This window comes from Lagopus muta, chromosome 2 (assembly GCF_023343835.1).
Source record: "Lagopus muta isolate bLagMut1 chromosome 2, bLagMut1 primary, whole genome shotgun sequence".
In the NCBI taxonomy this organism is placed as follows: Eukaryota; Metazoa; Chordata; class Aves; order Galliformes; family Phasianidae; genus Lagopus; species Lagopus muta.
In genome coordinates this window covers 86,743,891-86,758,275 of record NC_064434.1, presented here as the reverse complement: position 1 = coordinate 86,758,275, position 14,385 = coordinate 86,743,891, and the positions used below count along the sequence as shown (strand labels likewise).

At 43.6% G+C, this 14,385-nt stretch overlaps 1 protein-coding gene across 2 annotated transcripts in view; it reads left to right on the top strand.

Moving 5' to 3' along the window:
• Nucleotides 1–809: 809 nt before the first annotated feature.
• Nucleotides 810–14,385, top strand: part of EML4 (EMAP like 4) — a 156,147-nt gene continuing 142,571 nt past the window's right edge. Inside the window, exon 1 of one of the 2 annotated variants that reach the window (XM_048934797.1) lies at nt 810–1,079. In XM_048934797.1, coding sequence (XP_048790754.1) covers nt 1,055–1,079 — 25 coding nt within the window. In that variant the 5' untranslated portion in view covers nt 810–1,054. Of the gene's footprint in view, nt 1,080–7,090; nt 7,190–14,385 lie in introns of those variants that run through there. The other variant, XM_048934798.1, reaches the window with a different exon arrangement.

Below are 14,385 nucleotides of genomic sequence, written 5' to 3'. Positions count from 1 at the left end.
CTCTGTGTCTCCCTTTTCCAGACTAAAAGGTGCAGTGCTGTCTCCAGCGGCAGTCTCGGACACGGCTGCAAGCAACAGCAGCGCTATGGGGCAGCATCTGCCCCCCTCGCTGTGTGCACGAGAGGAAAGCGCTCGCACCACAACAGGATGTTGCAACGGGTACGCAGCTTTTCCTGGCCAGAGTGAAAGCAACGCATCGCTCAACTTGGCGGCGTTGCCTAACGCACGAGCTCTTATGCAGGAGACGGGCCGAAGTGCAGCACGGCCGACCTGAATTTCTGGTTCTGCTTAGCATTGCTCCTCATCAGCGTGCGCGGGGCTGGAAGCAAAGGGGGCAGCCCGGAGCGGGGCTGCCGCGAGGAGTGGCGGCTCGGGGAGCCACTTTACATCGGGACGAACAGCTCCAACGGCTGCTAAAGCACTTCACCCCCAAATTAGTCTGAACCAGTGATTCCATAGCTACCTAAGGAAACCTCAGCTTTGATCGCTGCGTCTCACAAAGGGTACCAACCCCTGAACGCAACCCGAGCAAATGCCCCACAGAGAGGTTGCGGGTGCGCTTCTCAGGTGTACAGGCAGCAAGGACGTGGGCAGGAACGGGGCGCTCCCGCTCCCCTTTGCCGGCCGCTGAGGCGGCGGCGGGATTTCTCCCCCGGGGCAGCCGGGGCCGGCGTGGTGCTGCCGGCAGCAAGGACGGCCGGTCTCCGTCCCGCCCGCAGGGGAAGCGGCGGCTGCCAGGGCGGGCGGAGTCGGAAGCACGACAGCACGGGGCGCTGGGGCGGCGCTGGCGGCGGCGGGAGGAGCTCGGCACTCGGCACAGCGTTAGGGTCGCGGCGCAGCGACGGAGCCGGGCAGCGCCGCCGGCCCCGCAGCAGTAGCAGCAGCAGGAGGAGCCGGAGCCGCCCCCCACCGAGCGCCGGGAGCCGCTGCTCCGGGCGGCCGATGAGCGCCGGGCTGCGTCGCCGCTGCCGCCGCTCCGCGGGTGAATGAACCTGTCCCGGACGGCGACAGCGGCTTCGCCTAGGGCTGCGGCACCAGCCTTCCCCAGGACAAAATGGACGGGTTCGCCGGGAGCCTGGGTGAGCGGCTACGGGCAGCGCGGAGCGGAGGGCGGGACGGAACGGTACGGGAGGGACGGGGCGAGCCTGACTCCGGGCGGCAGCCCGCCCTCCTGTCGTGGGGCCGCGGACCGGGGACGCGCACCTGCGGCCGGGCCGGGAGCCGCCGAGGGCAGCGCCGGGCTGCTGGCAGCGCCAGCGGGAGCTGGAGCCGGGGAGACGCGGAGCTGAGCGCGCAACGCCACCCGCTCTGCGGCGGGAGGGGAGGGAAGCGAGTAGGGAGGGAGAGAGAGAGAGAGAGAGGGAGGGGATGCCAGCGCGAAATCTGGTCAGCTTCAAACCATCTGTTGCGAGAGCTCCGGCTGCACTTGCCTCCTTTGTTCTTTCCTCGCCGTGGGCTTGCTCTTCCCCGGAGTTACTTACTTGGGCTTGTCTGGCTCGTTCTGTTTAATGCCATTTTAATTTTGCTCCGGGTGCGGAGGGACCCCGGACGGCCAGAGCCCAGCGAGACGGCTTCGTTCCCTCTGCTCCCGGTCCGGGCCGGCTCCGGGGCCGCCTTCTCGGGGCACCGCTCTGCTTGGAGCGCGGGGGAACAGCCCCTGCTCGGAGCTCGGCGTGCTGCGCTGCGCCCAAACCCGAAACATCTATCGCTCATCCGCCTCAGTGCACCCGGAGAGCTGACAGCCTGTGCTCTTTTCGGTTTCGCTAAGACGAAGGCAAATTTTCACCACGTAGTTTAGGAGAAATCTTCCAGCAGCCCTTTCTGAATGTTTCAGAGGATAACTCGTATATAGCGTGAAGCCGTCCTAGTTGAAAGTATGACCTGACCTGGTTATTTCTGTATGTAAGAACTGTAGAGTGCGTGCATCCTAATTTGTTTTCGGTGGCACAGCTCTGCCTATTTGGTTTGCAGGACACCGAGCAATGCGCTGTCTACCTGCAGCCCTTCTGTGCCTGCCCCAGTGCTGCTGCACCCGCTGCACCACTCAGCCCCCCTCCATTTTTGGCAGGAGAATAAATCTGCCCCTCTAAAAATGACACGAAGTTAATTTTACAGCACTTGGGTGAAATCTATAATAATAGGGAATAGTTCTCGATTTTCTGGAAAAGCTGACTCGTTTCAATAGTGGTGAGTGTGATCCCAACCTTTAATGTTTCTGAAATGTCTGCTCCCACGTTTTGGGCACCTGTCCAAACCAAACTGGTGCACCATAATGAACAGTGCACTTCTTTAAAATATACTTTTTTTTTTTTGTTTTTCTTTTCTTACTTTTTAATAAACCTTGGCTCTTGGCCTGATCCACTCTCCTTGCCCAAGTAACTTTTCTGATTATTTCATATCTCCCAATCAAAAAGCAACACGGGGAAGAATTGCGAGTGTTCTACTCTCATTTTTCACTGGGAAAATTGTGCCCGTGGGTGACGTATGCAAATATACCTTGCTTAATATTTATGAACCTCTTTACCCAGTGGTGGAATTGATCACCATATCAAAGAGCACCCGTGTGCCTTTAGCTCGGGGACTACTGCCCCCCATGAGGTCCTTATTCTGAAATAACTGTTGGAAGTGGGGGGGAAGACCCCAACACTGATTTTGAAATAATGGAGCACTGTTTTCCTGCTTGGAGGCTGCTTTCAGAGCAGCGACTCAGTCAGTGTTGTGCATGGAGGCAATGCCCGCTTGGGGCATCCCGCTCCCCTTACTGAGGGAGGCTCCATCTGGACCTTTAATTTGTTTCACTGTTTGGTCAGGCAGGCTCTGTGATTTTATTAGAATTTAATGAGGATTAAGCTCAGCTCAGTCTTTTAAAGTATATGTCATGATATTGTTAGTTGGCCTTTGATTTTGCTTCTGGAGTAAGCATCAGTGCATGTTGTTTGCAGAATGTGGGCTGGGAGAGAATGTCCAAAGTTTCAGGCTCCAAAATACAGAGCTCTGTGTGCCCCCATGCTCCCAGGTTCAGCTGTGCTGCCTGCTTGGTGTTTTGTCATCACTTCTTGTTTGCTGCTGCTGGTAACAAGCGTGTAACGTGCACAAAGTTGTTTGGAGACTTTTTTTTTTTAAACATCTCTAATTAAAATCTAATGGCTTGAATTTAATCAGCTGTCTGCTAAGCGCCTTTAGGAAGGCCATAAATTAATGTAATTTGGGGTGAAACGTAAAAATTAATTGCCATTATTGTTGGCAAAACTGTGCTATCTCTGTATGTGCGTGCTTTACCAGTCAAGCGAGCTTATTAGGAAGCAAGCTGTCCTTTTAATGCCTCCTGTCATCATCTGGAAGGCAAAATGTTATTACAGATTGTGCCCTCCAGCGCAGGCAGAAATACCTTTTTGCATGTCTCCTGCAGTCTAAAATACTTCACGCAGCTGTTTTCTTTTGGCTTCCATACTGAAACTTTTATGAGAATAAAGAGATGAAAGAAACCATTTCATATGTAATTTAAAAAATTGTTTTAGTTGTTGATTTAGGATGTGCTTGTGTAGCAGTGTGTCAAGAGTGGAGACACCCACTTACTGTAAAGAGTAAAAATAAATAAATAAAATTGGGCATTATTAGTTAAGTTCCACAGCTGAAATAAGTTTTGGCTTGCTCTTTTGATAAAACACTGTGTTATTTCACATTTATTGGGCCTTGAGTGCATTTTCACTACTGCTACTAGCAAAGCAGTTACTGAATCCCGTTTGTTAGGTCAGGTCTGGCGCACCTCACATCTAAGTGTTTCTAACAGAGCGCTCACTGGGAGCTCAATGAATTGAGGGCTTGGTGAATTCTGGCCATCCATTTTTTCAGATACACCCCTTGAGGTGAGGGAATGTGCTTCTGAATAGGAGCAAGAGATCCAGGGACTCGGACAGGGCTCTTGGGCTTGTGCCTCGTGCCCTTGCCAAGACACAGGCACAGCATGGTGGCTGGTAAGGGTCTGCCAAGTTCTTTTGCTTTGGGGTCCTGATCAAAGCAACCCAGAGGCAGCATCTTCATGGGAAAGAAAGCATTATTAGTCCCACCAACAGAAGAAGACTGTGAGGTTTTGGCAAACAAAGTCAGTGTGAGAAATAGTACAACTGAGGCAGCCAGCAAATGTTGCCTTGTTTTTACCATCTCTCTTTTTCATGGTGCAGACAATTGCCTCGATCTCCTCCACTGTCATGCTCCTACCAGAAATGATGGCCCAGCAGAAGGCTGTAAGACTGCATTGTTGGCAAAACTGTTGGTCTTCTAACTTCAATTTTCACATTCCATCCAATATTATAGTCTATAGTCAATTCTAGCCTTCCTGCTTTCCCACGTGTTATGGGAGTTTGTCTATAAGTTGGCTTGTTAGAAGGTTGGAGAGGTTTGCCAGCCCTTACGTTGGCTTTACTGTATTGTGAACCTGCTGAAGTATGGAGAGGGATGCCTTTCTTGGGCCTAAATCTTAACTTTCTGGGACTGATACCTTCTTTGGAGCAACAAATCGTAGAACTGTAGAATGGTTTGGGTTAGAAGAGACCTTTAAGACTATCCAGTTGTACCCCATGCCCTAGACAGGGCTACCCCAGGCCCCATCCAACCTGGTCTTGAGTGCCTCCAGAGATAGGGCACCCACAGCTTCTCTGGGCAGCTGTGCCACTGCCTCACTGCCCTCTGAGTAAAGGGCATTTCTTCATCACATCTGATGTAAATCTTCCTACTTTTATTTTAAAACTGCGCCCCTTTGTCCTGTCACTGTCTCTCTCCCAGTGCCTCTTGCTGGAAGGTCTGAATACAAAGCATTTGCCACTGTGTTACTTCTCTGGGTCAATTCTCAAGCCGTCCATGTAATACCCCTCTTATTTCTGCAAGATTTCTGGCTATGGTACAAGATCCTTTAAATCCCACTAGATTTAGACTCACAAAGGGTAAGTCGTGGGATGTTCCCCAATGGACAGTTTTCTGCTGTGCTTAGCTGTTGCATTGTTTTCTGTTCTGAGAAAGCTTCAGCTTGTTGAGCTCTGTAACAATAACCAATTGTAACTAAAGATGTGGAAGCCTTCATAAGATGCATTTAAAAAGAGCACGTCTGTTTCCAAGTTTGTCACCAGAATGATAACAACGTGGCATGAAGAGTGTTGTAGGACTGTCTCCAGCAATGAGGTCTGTGGGAGAACAGTAACTTATAAAAATAAACAAAGAGCTCGCAACTTACAAACTGTAACCATTGGTTCTGTGCGGGAGGCTGGGAAGCTTAGAAATCACTCCTCTCCTGAAGTTTCAGGCAAAGTAATTAAGAATTAAAGGAGAAAAAATGTGGTTCAGTTCATGCCTTTTTTTTTTTTTTTTTTTTTTTTTTTTTTTTTTTCCTTCCCCCAGAGGAAGAGAAAACAGAAAAGAGTAGTAATGGCTAAGGGGGGTGGCTTTGCTTATCTGTTGGTGCTGCAAGAGGGGAAGCTGGAGAAATGAAATGAAAAAGAGGTTTTCCATATCACACAGTATCTGCATACTGTTTTGTCACTGTATGTACTGCTTTTAACTGCAGTACATCTTTTCGCAGAAGTGGCATGTAGGTCAGATTCATTTATTTTTTAATTCTCAATTTGCATTAAGGTTTGTTTTAAAGTTGTTGGAAAACACGTCTGTAGCTGTTATTTTGGATAACTACTGAGATTTGTGAGAATGTGCTCCTCCTCTGGATATGGAAAGCCTGTGGTGCCTGTTGAGGCTCTGGCATTGCAAAAGCTCCTTCAGCCCTGCAGTGAGAGAGGGAGAGAGACTGGCTGCAGCAGGTTGGAGGGTTTGTCATTTATCTGGGCTAGTTTTGTTTTCTAATGGATGCCCTTTTAGGCTGCAGACAATGAGCTCAACTTGATTCACTGGGCTGTGCTCCTGGGACTGCTGTGTGCTATTGTCAGTGTGCTAGCTCTCTGAGAAACAAAACTTTTGGCAGGACATCGATCTGTCCTGCCTGAGAAGGATGGCTGTGACTGGTACCCGGGTGTGAGGGTGGCCAGGAGGACATTGCTTGCTGTGGGAACTCTCTGCTGGCTCCTCTTGCTGCATGGGCAGCACACAGCAGCCCTGCTTCTCGTTGCCAGCTGAACAAAGAAACCATAAACCTCAAATGCAGGAGAATCTGTGAGAGTTTCTCTCTCCCTGCTGTAGAAAGGCTCTTAATGCCTGGGATGCAGGGGATAATTTTGGCCTTAACACTGTGTACTTCACACTCTCTGAATATTTCTAATACAGACAGCACAGTTATTTGATAGAATTTTCTCTTGCCAGAAAAACCTCCTCTGAAAGGATTTTTTTTTTTTTCCTGTTTGTCACTCCCTGTATTGTGATGTCTGCAATTATTGAGGTTTATTATTTTTTTCCCTTTTAGATCCTTGCTAAATCTAATCCTTAATGAAGTAATCTTTAGGCCAAGAATGTTGTTCCTGTTTTACCCACACATAATATAATAGAGTAATTAATTTTGTAACACATAGTGTGTATGATGACAGTGCAGGTCTGTGCTGTTGACTGTTTCTGCTAGGGAGATTGTTCTGTTCAACATATCAGAATCACCTGATAAACAGCTTTTCATGAGTTTCACTAACTTCCTTTTCAAGAAATCTTCCTACATTGCTCCTGAGCTCAGGTGGAGCCTCTGCTTGCTTTGTTCCACCTCTCTGTAAATAAACATGCTGAGTTTAAAGAGGAGTTGTTACTTATTTTTGCTTCACCAGCTTGATGAAACTGATGTAGAACTTTGGTGTTATGGGAATTACTTTCGTGACGAGCTGAATGAGGGACACCTGTAAGCCCTGTGGGGTGATATGTGGGCTCCTCTGAGAGTTTGCAGGCATCTTTGGGAATCACACACATGCACTCTGATTTAGGGGCAGGCCTGCAGCCTAGGTTGGTAATTCAACCAGTGGCAGTGAGAGGGTGCTGCTGATGGAGGGCTGGGATATGAAGAGATGCCAGAGAGGTTAAAACTCTGAGTTTATGGCTAGATCTCGGAACAAGTGAAATGTTTTCCTCCATTTTTTTTTTTTTTTTTTTTTTTTTTTTTTTAAATCTTTCCCATTCCCCTATCACTTCCTACTTTTTATTCACTTCTTACTTTTGATATTCTTTCTCTTCTTTTGGCTCCATATTTCAATTATTCGTGGGATGTTCAGTGATGGTACGTAGCAATATGCTTCCCAAGTTTTATGCCTTAAGACTTCTTACTTGAATGGGTGAGGTGCATTTTCTTAATTGGTTTTTTTTTTTTTTTTTTTTTGTCTGCTGTGTGTCTCAGTGGATTGCCCTTTCTGCTCATCCTCAATGGCTTCAGCCTAACTTGTTCGCTAAATATAGCTGTGTCTTGATGTTTTTTAACTGCTCTCCTGGTTTTTTGTGTCTGTTCTACTTTGTAAGATATTGATTTTTCATTTGTAACAACAACAACTTTGTTTTTTCTAGTAAGCACTGGAGAATCCATTTGCCTTCTTTGTGGTGTCTTCTGCTTGATTGTGTGGTCTTGCAGTCTTTAGGCAAGGTGCTTTAGTGAGTGCAAATCTGACCTATTGTAGAAGTAGCCTTACTCTTCGTATTATATAAATTTTATTTAGCTATCTAAAGTAGCTTGTACGTATGCATGACTCATATATGTACTAAAATTGTGATGGAAGGGGAAGAGATGAAGCAACATAGTTCTGCTGTATAAAAACTTATGGTATGTTTTAGAGAAGTTCATCTGCAAGAGCTGCTCCAAAAGTAATGCCTCCTACTTTATTATATTGGCTCACGACATTCAGAGGTGGATGCTGGTAGTATGACAGTAGAAGTTCAACCTTTCCACCAATGTTCCATTACATTTTGTTGCCAGGTGACAAATGGCAGCAGAAGGGCAGTATGACACAATGGCATCTGACATGGAAGTTCACTTAAAGCAAAGGTGTGTCGTTGAATTTCTCCCTGAGAAAAAGCTTGTTCCCACTGACATTCATTGAGGCTTGCTGAACTTTTATGGAGACCAAACACTAGATGTGGGCACAGAGGTGGTGGGTGGTGCATTTCAGTAGTGGTGACAACAACAGTGGGTCACCTTTGCTGGTGCAGATTGTTACAAGCACAGTGTGCAGGCTCTTGTTCATTTCTGGTGAATATGTATACCTAACAGTGACTATGCTGAAGAAGAGTGTTTTGAGCTGAGAATTTGCTCAAATAGTGCTATTGAGAATTTGCTCTATCAAATAGTGCTATTGTGCTCTTTGTATCTGTTATAGTTTCCATGGATGTAAATAGGCATCACATCTGGAACAACCTATGTACCTTTGATTTCAGGTGTTCTGTAAAATCAGAGAAAAACAGTCACTGTTGTCTGTTGTGTGATTCACTTGTATTTTACTGAAACCCAATTTCTAGCTTTGATGCAATATTCCAGAATGGAGTTGGTTCTCACTTGTCCTTCCAGTTTATTTGGGCTGATAAAGAAAAAAATAAATAGGTGGAAGGGACAAGAAGCCAAACTGTTTTAAGCTGAAATATATTTTAAACTTGTGTAAACAGTTTTAATGCATCAAGCTAAGTTGGCAGACTTTCATAATCCTCTGGGAAAATTGGGAGTTCAAAACCCAGTGGATAAATTGAAGTCACAAATGCTTTTAAGCCCAAGATTTGGCTCCCTAAAGGGATGCTGCAAATGAGTTAGGCCTAGAAATGTGGTTTAGCTAAAGCAAATGAAAATACGTTTTCATGAGAACTTCATGATTTTAAGGACAAAATATTTGGATTTCTTTGTTCTGAGTTGAGGACACAAAACCAAGAAATGGCTGTTCCCAAGAAAAGGTTGTATTTGCTGTCCAAACACAAGAGGTAATGATTTCACCATATTTTATGTTTTTAAATGAGTTTATGACATAAGAATAATAGAGGCTGTTTTAAAATGCGAAATTTCATTTAGCTGCTGAGTTGAGCAAATGTTCCCAAGCATAATTGAATTAACAATGCCAAATATACATAAAATGAATGGCAGAACTATTAGTTTGTTTACAGCTTATTGTATGTCACGTTGTTTCTCTCTTGGAGAACAAAAGAAAAAATGTCCCTTTTCCACGGGATTTTGAAGAGCTTTGCACCTACTGCAGTACAAAACAACAGCAGGAGGAGGGTGGGCTCCAGTTTGTTTCCTTCCCCCTCATTCACAGTCACAAGTAGACCACGCCATTTTCTCAAGAGGTTTCCTGTTGTGTACGTTACGTGGGTCTGTAGTTAACTAGATCCACTGAGTTTCACTGGCAAGTTGTATTGAAAAGATGGCAGGAGACCAGCCAAAGGTTTATCTTGCAGATTGGGTTTTTGAGGATGGACATCACCTTAAAAATAAACAAACATATTTTCTAAGGTTATAATATACATCTGGCTTTTATAACAAGCTTTGGAGTGGCTTGGAATTATAGGTGTAGTCCCGTAGGACTACGAGATCTTTGACCAAGCTCTTTTCCAGGAGCAGGAGGTACTGGAAGTCTGACCACATGGAATGGAAAGAAATTGATGGATGTGTTATGGCATGGGGATTTCATTGCTAGAATTTGGCTGAGAAAAAGTTCAGGATGCATTCCTATGAATGTGGTCTTCGTTGCTTGTAGAATTATGGAATCATTAAGATAGGAAAAGATAATCTGAAGATCATCTAGTACAACTGTTGACAAGTTGCCACCGTGCCCGTGTTTCTGAAGAGAGATGAGGAAGGAGAAACCTTCAAGGATAAGAACTGTACATGAAAATTTCTCAGTTGCAGGACTCACAGATGTAGCAATGCTCATGTCTAGATAATACCACTTCAGCTTTTTCAAACAAGAGGAAAGTTACTACTTTGTTTAGCAATGAAATGCTGTGTTAAACTGCTGTAGCCTCCTGTTGCAGTGCATGCTATGCAAATATCATCAGAGATATCAAGCAGGAAATTAGTGGTTTGTGTGGTTGTAGTGCTTTCTTCCTAAACTCTAAACATGTCTGTTAAAATCATGAGCGAGACAACAATAACAAGCAGCCCAAATTCAGTGCATCTGTAAATTTTTATTTATTTATTGCCTGGAATGAGCCTGAAAAAGTTCTGAGCCACTGAAACATCTCTGATAGGTGGGATAAGCCCAATTATGAGATCCCTTTTGTTTTTTTATCTCTCGTGCACTGGAGTTGGGAGGATTTCTGTGTTTCTGGCATTGAAAAGACATGACTTGCTGACATTGCTGTTCTCTAGGTTTTGTGGATTATTTTGCGTAACTTTTATTATATTTTCAATTACTTGTGACAACAGTATTTTTGAAAGGTGCTCGTTGGTTCAAGGATTGCCTGACATGGGAATGGCAACAGTAAGGCTCTGTCTGTTGTTGCAGTCAACCAAAAATTCTTGGTCTGAGTTATTATTAGAGGAGTTAATTAATAATTAAGGTGCATACGTAAGTTACTTTTGGAGGCAGATGTAGTGAAACAATTAGGAATGTGATTTCTTTTGAGCATATTCTTTCAGCTAAAGAACCAGAGTAACAAGACCATGTATTTAATTGGTGTATTCTTGATGTAAATGTGTTCTTTTTTTGTGTGTGATACATTAAAATACGTTTGTTTGGTGAGATGCTGCTTCTGTTTGTTAATGTTCTTATTTTAGATTGTTTTAACTCCTTTTTAGTGGCCTAGATTTGCAGAAACTACTGTAGCTTGGGCAAACACTTAGTATGAAGCAAACAAATACCTGAAATCTTACTCTGAGTTTTGTGCCTTTGCTTTCAAACTGAGCTTTGCTTTACCTGCATATCAACAGATATCAAAGTGTGGTACATGCATATAACTTCAAGTTTTTTTTTGGAATGAAAAGCCAGCTCAGGAGTTGCATGGTTTCTGTCTTCCGGCACTGTTCAGCTCAGCCACTTTCGCTTAGATTCCAAAAAATGCATGTTTAACCAAACTATCATCTTGCAGCATGGGGAGGAGGAAGGTTTCATTAGGAGAAAGCTTAGAAAAGCATGTTTGTTCCAGGAAAAGCTTCCTGGAGGATTTGGTATGGAATATGAAGCAAAAGGAAAATAAGCAGGGAGCCCCGCTACCCTTTCTGCCGCTTTCATGCTTATTTTCCTTTGGTTTATCATCTCATACCAGATTTCTCTTGCAGTTGATGTGGCTGAGAACACTGATTTAAGAAATGCTTGGTTAGAAGGAAAAGGAACTGCAAGAAGATAACTGTTGTTGCAGAAGTGATGGAGGAATGAAGTGGGCTGAATGTGCAGTGTTCCCAGTGGTGACAAGGCCAGATCCAGAAAGATAGAGTAATACAGCCATTAATACAGCTTCTAATGACTTCAGGTTCTGAATAACAGCATAATATTCTTTAATTCTATAACTAAAGCAGCATTTCCTGATTTCAGTAAGCTAATGGAATTAAGTTCTTTAGATTTATTTTTCTTTTCCCCTTGGAAAGTGGTTAGCCTTGCTTTGTACTTGTTTTTGTTCTGCTTGATTTGCAAAACTGGTGGGGGAGGGGAACCAATGCTAGAAACTACCACCAAACTCTACAAAAGTTCATGTCTTATTGTGAGTTGACTGGAAGCTATCACTCTGAGGTTCTTAGTGGCTCTGTTCCTCCCTAGAAGCAAGTGATTTGAGGAAAAATAATGTGATTAAGTAGATTTTCTGTGCTAGCTGGTTTAAACGGAAAGAAAGTGGGTCTGAACTTATAATCAGCAGATTAATAGACTGATGTTTAAAGCAGCCTCAGCTAAGGACCACAAGTTGTTGTTATGGCTGCAAGTTGTATCAGAGGAGGTTTAGGTTGGACATAAGGAAGATCTTTTTCTCTCAGCGAGTGGTCAGGCACTGGAATGGCTGCCCAGAGAGGTGGTGGAGTCGCCGACCCTGGCAGTGTTCAAGAGGTGTCTGGACAACGTGCTGTGTGATATGGTTTAGTGCTTGTGGTGGCAATGGTGATGAGGAGATGGTTGGACTAGATGATCTCATAGGTCGTTTCCACCCTTGTGATTCTATGATTCTAAGGACTGGAAAAATGAAGCCAAAAAAGTAAAAAACAAAAAAAACCCCAGCGCCCCCCCCCCCCAAAAAAAAACCTCAGCAATTTTGTGATGTGAAAACACTAGTGAGAATTTACTTTAACTACAAAATTAGTTCTAAAATAGTTTTCATTTTTTACATATAGATGCCAAATCTGTACATAAAAGTTCTTACTTAAGTACTCTTGTAGAGGCAAACTTTCATTTTCAGATGCATCGCATGGAAAGTGCCTATATTTACTGAATGACAGTGAAACTATACCCAATGAGTTGCTTTAAGATTTCAGTGTAATACACACCTTATTTATTGTGTGAACTCTTTATTATTGTATATGGACGTGGGAGTGAGAACTGATGCAGGGTAAAGAAGTTGAATATTCCGGTGTTTTTTTTTTTTGGTGTTTTTTTTTTTTTTTTTTTTGCATCGATTATGTATTTAGATTTGCAGTATACATAGTGTGTGGTAGAGGGAGGGGGAATAAACTGGGTAATGCAAGGGAAACCCCTCATTGGTCTTCTGAATGAGATGATTTAATACATTTAGACTTAGGTAGAGTTCTTGCAAACAATATGAGAATAGTTCTTGTTATGCTGCTGCATGACCGTCAGTGATTGTAAGTCATGTAGCACTGTCATTGTGGCGTCACTGCAAATCTTGTTGATTTTGGAGAACTTTTTTTTGAAGATGTCTCAGTGTATGACTCTACTTTTCACTCTTCTGTTGATGCACAGAATTGGCATCCAGCAGTAAACATTCTACTTAGAGTTCCACTTAAAAACATACGGTATAAATCATGTCTTTTGAGTGCGTGTGTGCTAGTTCAAAGATGTTCTGTATGGCATCAACATGCTTGTTTCTGCTTTTCTAATTTTGTGTGTCCTTTCACAGTGAAATTGCCAATCCGTTCATAAAATGATATATCAGAGCTATGATCCCAGGCAGCTATAGGAGTGTGAATTACAGCCTTGACAGGGGTGCAGGGCTGCAAATTCTAAAGGGTGCCACAATCGTTCTTCAGCACTGGAAGCCACAGCAGGTATTTTGGAACTCCTAGGGGGTGCTGAGGATGATAAGCAGGAAAATGAAGGCTGCCTGTGGAGTCTGCTAAATATAAATATATTGCAAAGGTAACTTTGGTACAAAGGTATTCAAATTGGGGGCATCAGGTTGCCAGTTATTATGGATGTCTGATTGAGGTGTACTGCAGAATTGTTTCACTTGGGTTAAATTTCCTGGTGTGCATTGGAAAACGCAGAAAATTGTGGCATGTTTGGAGGAATCTTATGTTGTTTTGCCATGGGATTAACTTGTCAGTGAGCTCCATAACACTGGATAGTAGTTAACTTGGCATCCTGTTTTGTAAACTATTATGTTGGTGAAAAGTTGTTTGTTTGTTTTTAAATACCAAACACTGGAATTTGGAACTGCTTTTGGATCATTCATTTTGTATGTGTATCTACTACAAAAACATGGTTTTCTATGGTGTTTTTTTTCTGTATGTCCTACTCTTTGCCATTAAAGGAATATGAAGTTGGGAGACTGGTCAATTTGGATTCTAATTGTCAGGTGCTGAAGCCATAATCCCTGTCAATCAGGAGGATTGCAAGCCATTCGGTACTGTGTGGTAAGGGGTTGCAGAAGTTCTGCTTGTGGAGCTTGCAAGGTGTGCAAGTGTCAGACACTGCCTCTTGCTATGTGCCTGAACAGCTTAATGTATGCTTTACTCCTGATTTTCCTTCAATTCAAACATTTATGGCTTGCAAACTGTGCATTCGAAATTCTGTTTACACTTAAATCAATAAAATAAATAAGACATTACAGCTGTTTCAGTTGAAATTTTACCTGTTGTTTCCCTGCAGCTGAGGTTTGAAACCCAAATGAGACCTGACTTGCATGGTGCTGCTCCCCTCTTTTTTTCCTTCCAATCTCTAGTGATTTGAAACCTCCAGAGATAGAAAATGTGACCTAATGTTTGTGTGCTCTCTGAACATTGGTTCAGTTATTGACCAGCTAAATAATAGAGGTGTATGAGTGTAGAGGTTCTTGCTAACATGCTTTTCATTATCTGCATTTACGTAATTATTATTTGCAGTAGAAATTTCAATTTCCTGTTAGTACCGCTAAAGCAGCTTTAGCAGTAAAAGAACTCAAAGCCATAACTCGGCTGCGGCTTTTGTGAATTAATGTCAGCATTCACTGTTCCATTTTTATAAACCATAAAGGGACTTTTTTTTCCAAAACTATTGATAAAATGGCAAAAGGAATTTCAAGAAATTTCAAGAAAGTGAAATTTCAAGTAAGTGAAATTGGCAATAAAGCATACATAAGAGC